The sequence below is a fragment of the Patella vulgata genome, chromosome 6 (assembly GCF_932274485.2).
Source record: "Patella vulgata chromosome 6, xgPatVulg1.2, whole genome shotgun sequence".
NCBI lineage: Eukaryota > Metazoa > Mollusca > Gastropoda > Patellidae > Patella > Patella vulgata.
In genome coordinates this window covers 51,360,866-51,373,714 of record NC_065884.2, presented here as the reverse complement: position 1 = coordinate 51,373,714, position 12,849 = coordinate 51,360,866, and the positions used below count along the sequence as shown (strand labels likewise).

Here is a 12,849-nt window from a genome sequence, read left to right as displayed (position 1 = left end):
GAAATTCAAAATGGCGGCCAAAATATACCCAAAATGGCGGATTGATCAGATTAAAATCATTTCACTGTTTGATTTGGTTTGTAATATATAATTTAAAGGGTTTACATTGTCACTGAACTTAAAATTAATCTAAATAAAAAAATGGTTTCCAAAATCCAAGATGGCGGAAATTCAAAATGGCAACCAACATTTATCTAAAATGGCCGATTTGTCAGATAAAAGTCATTTCACTCTTTGATATGGTTTGTAATATGTAATATAAAGAGTTTTCAAAGTCATTGAACTTAAAATCAAACTAAAATAAAAAAGATTTTCCAAAATCTAAGATGGCGGAAATTCAAAATGGCGGCCAGAATTTTCCAATAATGATCAAATTTTAGGATAATCGTGAATTTTCTGTTTGATATGCCTTGTAATATGTCCTCTATTAAGTTTTCAGAGTCAGTGAATTATCATATTAAGTTTTCAGAGTCAGTGAATTTGATAATTGTAGATGATTGTTTCAGAAAAAAAGGGGCAATAATCAATCTTTCTATTGGATTGGTTTATAATAGCAAAGTGTAATAGTTTTTCGAGGGCAACTGAAATTGACTGGACTCAGGAATCTACCCGTCAGTCAATTAACCATGTGCAGAACTTACCAGTCAGCTAATTAGAATTTCAAAGAATTTAACCTTAAGACACAATAAATGTAGTTTAATTGTTTTATGCATTAAAACAAATGATGCTAATGATTATATTAAGAATTGACACATTCTTTGGATAAAATATCTGGTTATTCCGACCCTCCACCCCCACCCCATAACAATACAACAGGGCCAACTGAGGCATTTTAATTTCATCTCCTTTGCCTTTGCACCATTTTACCGGAGTGAGAATCATTTATGGTATTTGCAGTTGTAAAGAATTTAAGTTCTCCTCTTCGTTCAGAAATGGTAATGTGATCCGTTTTTGCATCGGAAGACTCTGTGTCCAGTAACTTTTGTGGTAGAATTTAGATGTGGTATCCACAGGTAATTTTCTTCAGTGACATATTTCACAAGTTCTACATGTAAGAACAACACATTAGAAAAGAGGAAATCAAGGGGGAAGACTTTTGGGATATCTATACTAGTCGTAAATGCATTTCAAATTATTTTCGTGATGATTATTTTTAAACTTAGAACTTGGTGTGCAATACATTAGAGACGAAAATGATCTGTGGATAGTGGATACCATATTTAGACTATACCACAAACGGTTTCCGGCCATAAGTATTCTGAACCAGTGAAAAGTGTAAAATGAATCATCAAAGTCCGGCAAATTTTGTCGTATAGTCTAAATATGGTATCCACAGATCATTTTCATCTGTAATGTATCGCACACCAAGTTCTAAGTTTAAAAATAATCATCACAAAAATAATTTGAAATTCTTAACAACTGCATATACCATAAATGATTCTCACCCTGGTAAAATGGTGCAAAGACAAAGGAGATGAAATTAAAAATGCCTCAGTTGGCCCCGTTGTATTGTTATGGGGTGGGGGTGGAGGGTCGGAATAACCAGATATTTTCTCCAAAGAATGTGTCAATTCTTAACATTATCATTAGCATCATATGTTTTAATGCATAAAACAATTAAACTACATTTATTGTGTCTTAAGGTTAAATTCTTTGAAATTCTAATTAGCTAAGTTCTGCACATGGTTAATTGACTGACGGGTAGATTCCTGAGTCCTGTCAATTTCAGTTGCCCTCGAAAAACTATTACACTTTGCTATTATAAACCAATTCAATAAAAAGATTGACGATTGTCTCTTTTTTTCTGAAACAATCATCTACAATTATCGAATTCAGTGACTCTGAAAACTTAATAGAGGACATATTACAAGCCATATCAAACAGAAAATTCACAATTATCCTAAAATTTGATCATTATTGGAAAATTCTGGCCGCCATTTTGAATTTTCGCCATCTTAGGTTTTGGAAACTCTTTTTTTAGATTGATTTTAATTTCAATGACTTTGAAAACTCTTTATATTACATATAACAAACCATATCAAAGAGTGAAATGACTTTTATCTGACAAATCGGCCATTTTAGATAAATGTTGGTTGCCATTTTGAATTTCCGCCATCTTGGATTTTGGAAACTATTTTTTTATTTAGATTAATTTTAAGTTCAGTGACAATGTAAACCCTTTAAATTATATATTACAAACCAAATCAAACAGTGAAATGACTTTAATCTGATCAATCCGCCATTTTGGGTATATTTTGGCCGCCATTTTGAATTTCCGCCATCTTGGATTTGGGGAAAATAATTTAAGAGATTATTTTTCAGTTCAATTACAACAAAAACCTTATATTTGATATATTACAAGGCATACATTGCGTGATAATCACCCATCATATCTGGAAATTCATTTTTCTTCAAATTTTGGCGGCCATTTTTGAAATCAGGCAAACCCCAAACGAAAATGACGTCATAGATAAATCTTTTTTCAAAAATCGTGTTCAGCTAGCAATTTTGCATCTGGAAATTGCTGGCCTGAAATGATTTGTAAAAAAATTTCTTATTGTGACACCCCTTGTTATATGTATATCAATGAATAGGCGGCCATTTTGGAAAAGATGGCCGTAACGACCACCAGGGGGAGCTGCTGAGGTGGATCCACATCCCAAAATAATCAGTAGGGTTGATGCCATCTATATGCCAAGTTTCATGCTTTTAACCCAAAATGCACGATTCTACCAAAAATTCTTCCTTAACCGCCCCACTATAAGGCTAAACTTTGATCACTCAGCCAGTGAAAAAAGCGTATTGTTTTAGGAAATAGGCTCCACATCCTTTGACATTAGTTCTTTCCAGGACTATATAGCAAATGAAATGAAATGATGTTTAACATCCATGTGTTCTGCTCCTACTGGGCTAATGAAGACAAGCATGTCATACATTGTTTTATTATTAGGGAAATTTTGCCTAAACAGCAGTGCTACAGCCTACTCTTACGTCGAATTCCAAGTGTTTAGGGTTCTTTTTGCACCATCCTAACAACTATACTTTGTCTCTTGCCAGGCCCTCCAGTTTGTACCACTCACAAGGGGGAACCATGCCGGAAAATCCTTATGAACTTTCTCAGCTAACACAGGGATCGAACATGAGACCTCCAGGTGAGCAAGTTGTGTATAGTTGTGTATTTGATATTTAGAAGTTCAGACCTGAAATCTGAACTATTTCAAAATAATATCAAAGGTTAATGTAACCATCCAGGAGAACCAGCTTGTTAATGTTCAACAACCGGCTTGTCAAGGAGGTAGTCTGTCATCTAATTTTCAAACAACTTACAGATATTTACCTTTTTGAGCTGATGTTCTAATTCTATTATGGTTTTATTCTCCATCTCACCCGGTGTTAGTGTTGATGGAACTTTATTCTTGATCTATAAATAATTTCAAATAATTTCTAATTATTCATACTGTTTTAAGATAAATTACCCAGAAACTAAAATTTCCTGCAAAAAATTTAAGACCAATTAAGTACAAAAATCTTTGAGATGTATTTTGATCATCATTTAATAAAATATCATGTAACCAACCTCTTCCATTAGTTCAAGCCAATCTTTTAGTCTAAAATCCTGACTTTTCGTTAAAATATCCCGTTCTTGTATCTCCATTAGTTGTTTATAAGCTTCTTCTGCAATCATTCTATAATGAGCACATTCTGTCTGCAGCCTAAAAGAGAACTGATCTTGAATGAATTGATTCCTGGATATATAATGTTGATATTTAGAAGACATTTTTACACCACTTTGTATTACTATTTATAGAATGCAACCAACCAACAAAATATAGAATAAACAGTATAAGAACACAGAATAAATGATGTTGGGGTTATGTATGTGTTAAAGAAGCTAAACCTCTTTGATTTAGTTCAAAATGAAAGTGTTGAATTGCCCTGATCTGATGTGTAGTGCTCCTACGACTAGTCGGATAGCCGTAAACGGTTAGAACTGGACGGTTAAACGGTTTGAATTCAACGTTACGGTTATTCGGAGATGTCCCCCATTACATAGAGTTGTGTCTGATTATATTCCTCTTTATAACAAAACTTGCCCGTTGTAATTTTGTATTTGATGTTTGAAAATTTTAGAATGTAACAGTCGTCCAACGATGTCGACTGCTAAACAATGATACTATTAATAGCACTCGTCGTAGTCATACGGCAAAGTCAACGGCCCTTGTTCGTCTTTTGCTATTGTTAATCCAATCTAAATACTTCTCGGCATTTCTAACTATATTCTACCTTGTTTATTATTTACTTCAAAACGTAACCACCATTCAAAATATAATCATAAAGGCTAGAAAATGACATTATACTAGATTCGTTACGGCATTGAACACGTTTCATATCTCATAATTTCTCGAATGAATTCTACTTTGGTTTTCAGTTAAATTAACCAATCATAAAAATTCTACTTGCAAGCGAGGAATTATTTCTTTATTGTCCAATCAATAGACGCCTTCTAATTTACTTTATTCTATTCTTAGTAACATTGTGTAATCGTAATATTATCGCCGTCTGTCACGTACGAAGGGAAATTGAGTATTGTTTTGTATATTATCGTTATATTGAATTAAAAAAAATGTTTCAAATGAACCAAGTTAACCAGGTAAATAAATAGCTATGGCCTTAGATAGTTTAAATTTTCATTAAAGAATTGTTCATGTCTGAAAAAATTCCTGAAATTTTTGCGCGTGTAATGCCTTTTATAAGGCGAGTATAGCGTGCACACGAGTAATGACTCGTAGCTCCTGACAAGCTCTGTTTTATGTTAAAAATTGATACCATACGGTTAACGGTTACTAACCGGTTAATAGCTACAGCTATTCGAATAACAAAAAGTCCTAACCGTAGGAGCACTACTGATGTGTTATTTTGATTAGTCACGGAACAAGATTCAGGCAACTAAAATGTTGTTTCAAAATATTTTCCAGATGACATGTGGTTTACTCATTTTAGTTTCATTTCGAGTTTAAACTGTCATCTGTTGACCATAAAATTAGTTATTTATCAATGTTGGCTTTAACTGTGCATCTAAAACTGTGTATCTAAGTCTCTAACTCAATATCTTCCATATTGAAAACATAAATTATTTGTTAATTTAAATCAACATTGATGTTGTAGTCTTACCGGGAAAAGATGGGCTTCTGATATCCAATATTTAAGACAAAATAAATTTTTTACCATTGGTACACAAACAGTGTATCATAATGCGTTTCAGCGCCATTTGTAACAAGGGACTCGAAGAATGAGGCTAGACATATTCCACAAGTCATGTCAAATGGTGAAGTCATATTCTTATCTGGAAAGCATACGCAATAAATACTATCGGTGTAGACTGGAATAACCAGACACTAGAGACTGCCATTCGATTGAGACTTCTGGCGTATTTTGCCGAACATAACTGATTTGAAATTAGAGTAAAAACGGAAACAACTGAATGTAAATCAGTTTATATACATTCATATTACATTATTATATGCGTTGTGACCCATTTGTGTAAAGTTCTAGGTCTCAAATATTAGCGATTTAGTTCCTTCAAATATACACAGATAACAAATAAAAACATTAAATTTAATCAACTCGACACCCAATGTGAACTTGTATAATTCTTCTTTTAAATTTAAGCTGTTGCACTTGATGGTTTGATAGTTGGTTCTTATAAAACTACAATAATTACCTTATAACACTGTCCTCTAAGTCTTTAATATGATTTGCATCCTGCATAGCTCTCTCCATGTTACAATCACCGCCTGCAGCACTCAACACAGATGTTCTTTGTCGAGATAATTCTTCTCTCAAAGCCTAAATATTCATAAAATAAAATTAAGAAACTACCAAGTTATACCTTACACCACATATCTTCTATTAGAAACTATATGCAGTGAAGACAGATACTGCTTCATATTATAGCAAAATTAAATCAAGTACTCATAATTTAATCCCGAACATTTTAGTATGCGCTAAATAACTGAAAATATTTGTGGCATACATCGACTACAGTTATACTTTGAAACCAATCAGCCAACTCATCAGCTCATCATGAAACATGACATTTATTCAAATAGTGCGAATGGCTATAATTGTTTGTCTTCTAATTAAAACATTAAAAGTCTAATTATACCTTTATTTCACTTTGCATTTCTTCAAATCTAATTGACTGAATATCACGATTTATTATTGGTTTATTCTTGATATTTCTGGCCTGAAAACACAAATAAATTATTCCATGTTTGACACATGAATTGCACTATGCCAATAAGGAGCACCCACCTGTTTTTACTGGAACTGAAATAAGTGGCCAATACCCTTTTCCACCGCTGCAGAAACTATTAAGTAATGATAAATTTCAATCTTTGAGTAAGATTTCAATGTTCAGAAAAATGGAATCATGTTGTTTAAGGTATAAAGAATCTAGGCACCCAGACAGACAACAAATACAATATCTTATACCATACACAAAGGCAATAGGGTGTTTTTAATTTGATGTCATACAAAATATTTAGTAATATAAGTGACAAGACATAAATTTCCTATAGTGGCTCCATTTAATCACAACAGAAAAACATTTTTCTGATTTATTAGAAACTTTTTTTAATCAATTTTACTCACCCTATTAGCATATTTCAGTGCATTCAATGATTCATCAAAGTTGGATGCTGCGGGACTAATACAACAGATCATTAAAGTTTTAGCATTTCCACCAAGAGAATCCTGTCAAAAAAATTCAACACCATTAATAATAATGTTTAATGACTCTAAATTTTCGGGATTAATCGTCACTGGAAGTTAATATTAATGTCTACTGATTTCAAGCTGCTATCCTTATGCCCCTGTGACCATTTTACAACTGTTCCTATCAAAGTTTAACTTAAAAATGTAGTAACAAAGTCAATATTTGTGACCCGTCCTGGCAAAATGAGTCACAATGAGTTATTGTTATTTTCATTTTCCACCTCAAAAGTTTCAAAATGATGTATGGTTTGTCTGAATTGGGCAAAAATTGACTGAGCAATATCTGTTTAAATTTGCCAAAGTCAGAAAAGTAAGTTTTGAGAAAAAGCAAGTTAAAGATTTTGGTATGTTTCAATACTAATTCACATAGCAACGATGCCATTTATATGTTATTAATTTATCGTTTAATAGTGATAATATAATTTGAAACAATAATATCCAATTAGGTATGCTTGTATATTTTACATGCCATTTGATAGAGAGGGAGAGAGAGAATGGGGTTTAATGTCCACTCGGTCATTTCGTGACTAACATATGGTTCAATTTTATTTCAGTAATTCGCTTGCGCGTAGGGGTATTTAGCACTGGGAGGAAACTGGAGGACCTGGAGAAAACCCACGAGGTTGGACAGGCGACCCTACTCCTTGTCACGTACAACTGGGGAATCAAAACCACGACAGTTGACTCAATAACAGACCTTATGGTACAGCGCGCACATGCTAATAATTAGGCCATCCAACTCACCTACATGCCGTATGAAGCCACAGTAAATGGAATTCAACTATTAAAATATTTATTTCTCTTCGAAAAAAATTGTCGACCATTTTGTTTATTTCCATTCTTTCTTTTTTTAATACAAAACAAATTATCAAATAATCTTCGCTTGCATGGCAATTATCAATCAACTAATCATTAATCAATGACAATTGATTTGTATTACTCAATGACACAATGATCCGGACGCTCCAGATTATCAGCTTGTTGATTAATTTGTAGTATGCCGCCACATGGTTGTGATTGAGACTCAACATAATGGTCAATCTATATACGATTATCAAAAAGAATCGCAAGTATCCAAAAACATTATCGCCAAAATCTAAGTTTTATCGCCACTTTCACTTTTTTTATGGCAAACTGCACCTTTGGCGAATGACAACATGAGCCCTGGATGCAGCCATGATATCAGTGAACGAGTTGCGTCGACTTGATAACAACAAGCTGAGTTTGTTTACATATTGTACAGGTTTGAAAACACAATTGTAATTGGTTGAAAATAAGGTCATTGGAAATACTATGGCATGGGATATTCCCGCAGCGAGCGGAGAAAAACGACTAATTTCACAGAGAATTTGAGGACAAAAGCAAGATTTATGAATACAGTACTCTTACAAAACGTCCAAATAAAGGTGTTTTAAAATGCTTTATTGCTATTTTGATCTTTTGGGTCGATAGACTCATTTTTGTGAAAATCTCAATTTCAATCAAAATCAATATTTTCACTTGTTTTGTGTGTAGCTCATTGCAAGATCTTGCACATTCTAACTCATTTTGCCAGCATGGGTCAAATTTTTCTTTTTAGAAAAAACAACCCTCCCAACGAACTATTTCTTTTTAGGCGTAACAGGTATTTTATTTTATTGTGAAATGAACAAAGTAAAGAAACTTCTTACCTTCAGTAATCTAGTAATTTTTGAATCTCTATATGGAATGTGAGTAGATTTTTTCTTTGGATCACCAAGGGCACTAATTACATTACCCAGTGATAACAACCCTGTATTGATATGGATGGACTCTAGATCAACAAAAAAAAAAATAATTAAAAGGAAATAGATTTACCGTGAGAAATATAACAATAATAAGCTATTGCTAAATTGCAGTTGACCTGATGAATTGGATTTGATGAAGCCTTACCCATTCAAACTATAACAAAGGTATTAGGAAATGAAATGGTGTGCTATGACGGGAATTTCCACCTACTCTTCATTGTTTCTTTGTGAAGACCTACTGTTCAAGTAAAATAGTCTAGCCATCTTCTTAAGTATACATTATTTACATTTAGTAAAAATGAAATGGGGTTTAACGTCCTACTGTTCTGCTCCTATATTGGGCTAATGAAGACGGGCATACGCCATACAGTGTGCTATGAGGGAAATTTTGCCCGGACACAGCACTATCGCCTAATCTTATATCGAATTCCAACTGCCAAGGGATCTTTTACGTGCATTCCAATGTATACACGGGACCTCGGTTTTTCGTCTCATCTGAAGGACTAGACAGCTGTCCTTGTCAGGCCCTCCGTCCTGCATCACTGACAATGGGGAACCACGCCGGAAAATCTGGATGAACTTTCTCGGCCAATGCAGGGATCGAACACCCGACCTGCAGGCTAGCGAGCCAGCGTCTTACTCACTTAGCCACATGATCCCCACATTTAGTAAAAACATGAAGTACGATGGAGACAAACGATGTCACACAAAGAATGACTGCAGCGTGTACTGCAGTGCATGTGTATACCAAGACCTGTCTCATCAGTGAGCATGTCCAGTGATACATGCCCACAGAGAGTTAACTAGCAGACAATAAAAAAGGTCAATGTTTATATTACAACACCAACATGTACACTGGACATTGTTTTTGTCTTATCCGAATTACTAGATGATGTTCCTAGCCAGGCCATATATCCTACATCACTGACAAGTGGAAGCCAAGCAGAAGAATATCAAGGAACTGTTTTGACCAGCACCAGGATTTAAAGCCGGTCCTCCTTCATAGTGAGCCAGTGCCTTACTCACCGAGCCACTGTGGCCTACCAAGGTATTAAGAGTCTTAACTAAGGTGACTGTATCACCTGAATTTATTAGTTGTCAGATATACAAATTCAACACATTGGCCTTGCTTGATTTGTCAATACCGGCGCATACCGCCTGACCACAGTTCGGCAGTTTTTGCGCGAGGTCACTTGATTTCACCTGAAGTCGACAAAAGTTTGGCTGTGGTGTACGCCGAATGTGCCGCTTTGGTGGCAGCGGCGAACGCCGGCGCAAGATGCTGAACATGTCAACGAGATAAAAAATTCATGTTATTTAGGAATGCCATAAAACACTAATTTTAAAGCGTTAAAATTAAACCAAATGTTTTGAAGTTGAATTTGAGCTTTGTCAAACCAGAAGTTCATATGTCATTTATTTTTTCTCAGTAATATTACTAATAATAATTTTCTGCTTATTTTGCGGGCACTTTCAAGTCATACTGTTTTTGATTAAAACATGTCATGTAACCGGTTTAATATTATAACATTATCCGACGCCATATTGTTTATCAGCCGGGTCACTTGATTTGCTTCGATACGGTAACTTGACCGGCGTACGTCGTAGTAGAAACCGGCTCACCTATCGGTGGACAAATCAAGCAGGCCCACTAAGTCAACAGAATGAGGTTTAAGATCTCATGGACAGTGTGTAAAATTATGTACCAAGTAAGTCATATTGGGATTAACACACGGTTATTTTTAGTTACCATGATTATCAGTTCTATGCAAGGGAATATAAGTTTGCTTTGATGGCAGTTTCTGTCTACTTTTCTTCAAACTTCAACTGTCAAACAACTGATAAAAGTTGTCTCCACCTTAACAGATGCTCACAATTTGCATGTATTGGCCTATAAATATATAGCCAAGCATATGATATTGTCTATACATCTATCAAGTATTGAAGAACTAAAAAAATCCAATGATAAGTGACTACAGCTTTAAAATTCAGGTCAGTCAATTGGACGGGAAACAGTCGAAAAGTTTGTTTAGATTGATCCAATTTAAACCAAGAGCAAGCAAATATATATACTGGTATCTTATTAAGGGACATTTTTTGATGAATAATGAGAGTGAATCGGGTAGGGTTGTTGTACACATAAATATAGTGCTGTAACTATAAACAGTTTTCGAGCATCTTTCAGGGTGGAACATCCTACTTCAGCACTCAAATAGGAACACCTCAATTTTCTAACTTTCTAAAGGAATATGTAAACTTTCCTGATCAGCCATGATGGTTATTTTAGGTTAAGGCTGGAATTTCTGAATCCTGCCCAATCGACTATCTGTTGAGCCATCAAGATGTTGTAATATTTTGATGTTTAGACGACAGTCTTCAAAATCAGATGTTTTTATCAAGTTTGACTCACCTTTAAATCTATCACCAACATTGCCTGTTCTATGAGCCCTTTCTGAACCAGCCAGATCAACAAAATGAAACTTGCCAGACATAAAATGAGAAATCTCTGTAAAAGAAAACATTTGAAATGTGTAATAATGTTTTTGCAAAATTTTAATATTCTTTTACTTCTTAAATAATAAGAATATTTTATAACTTTTTAACTAATAACCAAATAACTATTTGCCATCTTCAATTTGTTTTATTACCTGTCACAAACTTTGTCAAGTACAAATTATCACACAACATACAAGTTTTGACAAATGGCACCTGTCACAGACATTGTCAGCCACAAATTATGTTTATATAATATTAATACAGATGTTGTGTGAAATTTTGTGCCTGACAAAGTCTATGACAGGTGCCCTATGTCCAGACTTGCTATTAACCTGCAGATGGTTCTAATAAATAAAAGGGTGAAAGGGTGTAATAAAATTATTTGCAGGATTTTTTCACACATTATGCACTATAATAAACTGATTGTTACCGGGTAAAGATTCTGAACTATCAGACACCGATACTTTCCTTGCCTTACTAGCACTACTATTTCTACTCAAATCAAAATCATCTTCGCTCCATGACTGACCTAAAATAAATGTTAATTCAAATTTTATCTAAACATATACTTTTGAATAATACTGATAATAAAAACAGAAAATATTTGACAGAAACAATATGAGCGGACAAATAAACATGAAAATCATTTGGATACCAATCATTTGTTCACATTGTGCCTGTTCTCCCCTGAACATTTAACTATCATCCAGCCTAGAAACATTCAAAACTAAATCAAAAACATATCCATTTATGGCCTTTTATGGAACCTAGACTTTGCAGTGCCTTCACCATGCATACTAGCATGAAGCTGTGTGTGGTATATATATACTATTCAAAAAAAGTAGGGGATATTTGATTTTGGGGGCATAATACTAAAATATGCAAATGACTACGAAAAAAGTCACTATAGAACCTAACAGAAGAAACATTTCCAGTTAAATGTGACGCCCAAACGCACCAATAGCTACCGCATGGAATGCAGGCGATGCTTGGGATCATCATGGGGGTCCAACCCAAGATTTGCACGACTCTGACTTTGAATGTTACAGTCATTGTGGCATTGAATTCCAGGGTGGAAACATCAGTTTAATTGTTTTAGTGACCAGAAAACAAATTTTGATATGCGTCGGCTTACCCAAAATGAAAGGTTACGTGCCCTTGGCATGCTACAGATCGGCACAACACAGGCGGTTGTGGCGCGGACGATGAATGTTTCTCAGTATGTCATAAGCAGGCTATGGTCCAGATACCGTGATACACAATCTGTACAGGACAGACCACGCTCAGGTCGACCAAGGGCGACAACTCAAGCCCAAGATCGATTTATCCGTACCTTGGCCTTGAGAAATCGTGTCTTCACAGCAAATCAGATCAGCGCTCGTCTTCAAACAGACACTGGTGTGAGAGTGAGTGGCCAGACGATTCGGAATCGACTGCATAGGGGTCACCTTCGCGCCCGACGTCCTCGCGTGATCCCTTGTTTGAGAGATCATCACATTCAGGCAAGACGTCGTTGGTGTAGGGATCGTCAACACTGGGATAATCGACGCTGGAGCAATGTGATGTTTTCAGATGAGTCAAGGTTCACTGTTGATTTTTTGGACAGACGTAGGAGGGTGTGGCGTCGTCGAAACGAGCGCTTCCAAGACGTTAACGTCATCAGACATGATCGATTTGGGGGTGGTTCTGTTATGGTGTGGGGAGGCATCACTGTTGCTGGAAGAACGGCTTTACATGTTGTTGCAGGGCGTGTTACAGGCCAGTACTACCGGGACAACATCTTGGCAGTCCATGTTGTGCCGTTCGCACG

At 35.2% G+C, this 12,849-nt stretch overlaps 1 protein-coding gene across 2 annotated transcripts in view; it reads right to left on the bottom strand.

Moving 5' to 3' along the window:
- Positions 1-12,849, bottom strand: part of LOC126824787 (kinesin-like protein KIF27) — a 62,020-nt gene that overhangs the window by 29,067 nt on the left and 20,104 nt on the right. For both annotated transcript variants that reach the window (XR_007681626.2, XM_050554170.2), the window contains exons 8-15: positions 11,470-11,568; positions 10,954-11,049; positions 8,448-8,569; positions 6,655-6,756; positions 6,167-6,247; positions 5,723-5,847; positions 3,578-3,713; positions 3,338-3,421 (exon numbers count right to left, since the gene is read on the bottom strand). Coding sequence is in view for 1 of the 2 variants with exons in the window: in XM_050554170.2 (XP_050410127.1) it covers positions 3,338-3,421; positions 3,578-3,713; positions 5,723-5,847; positions 6,167-6,247; positions 6,655-6,756; positions 8,448-8,569; positions 10,954-11,049; positions 11,470-11,568 (845 nt within the window). In the remaining variant the exon portion in view is untranslated. The remainder of the gene's footprint in view (positions 1-3,337; positions 3,422-3,577; positions 3,714-5,722; positions 5,848-6,166; positions 6,248-6,654; positions 6,757-8,447; positions 8,570-10,953; positions 11,050-11,469; positions 11,569-12,849) is intronic.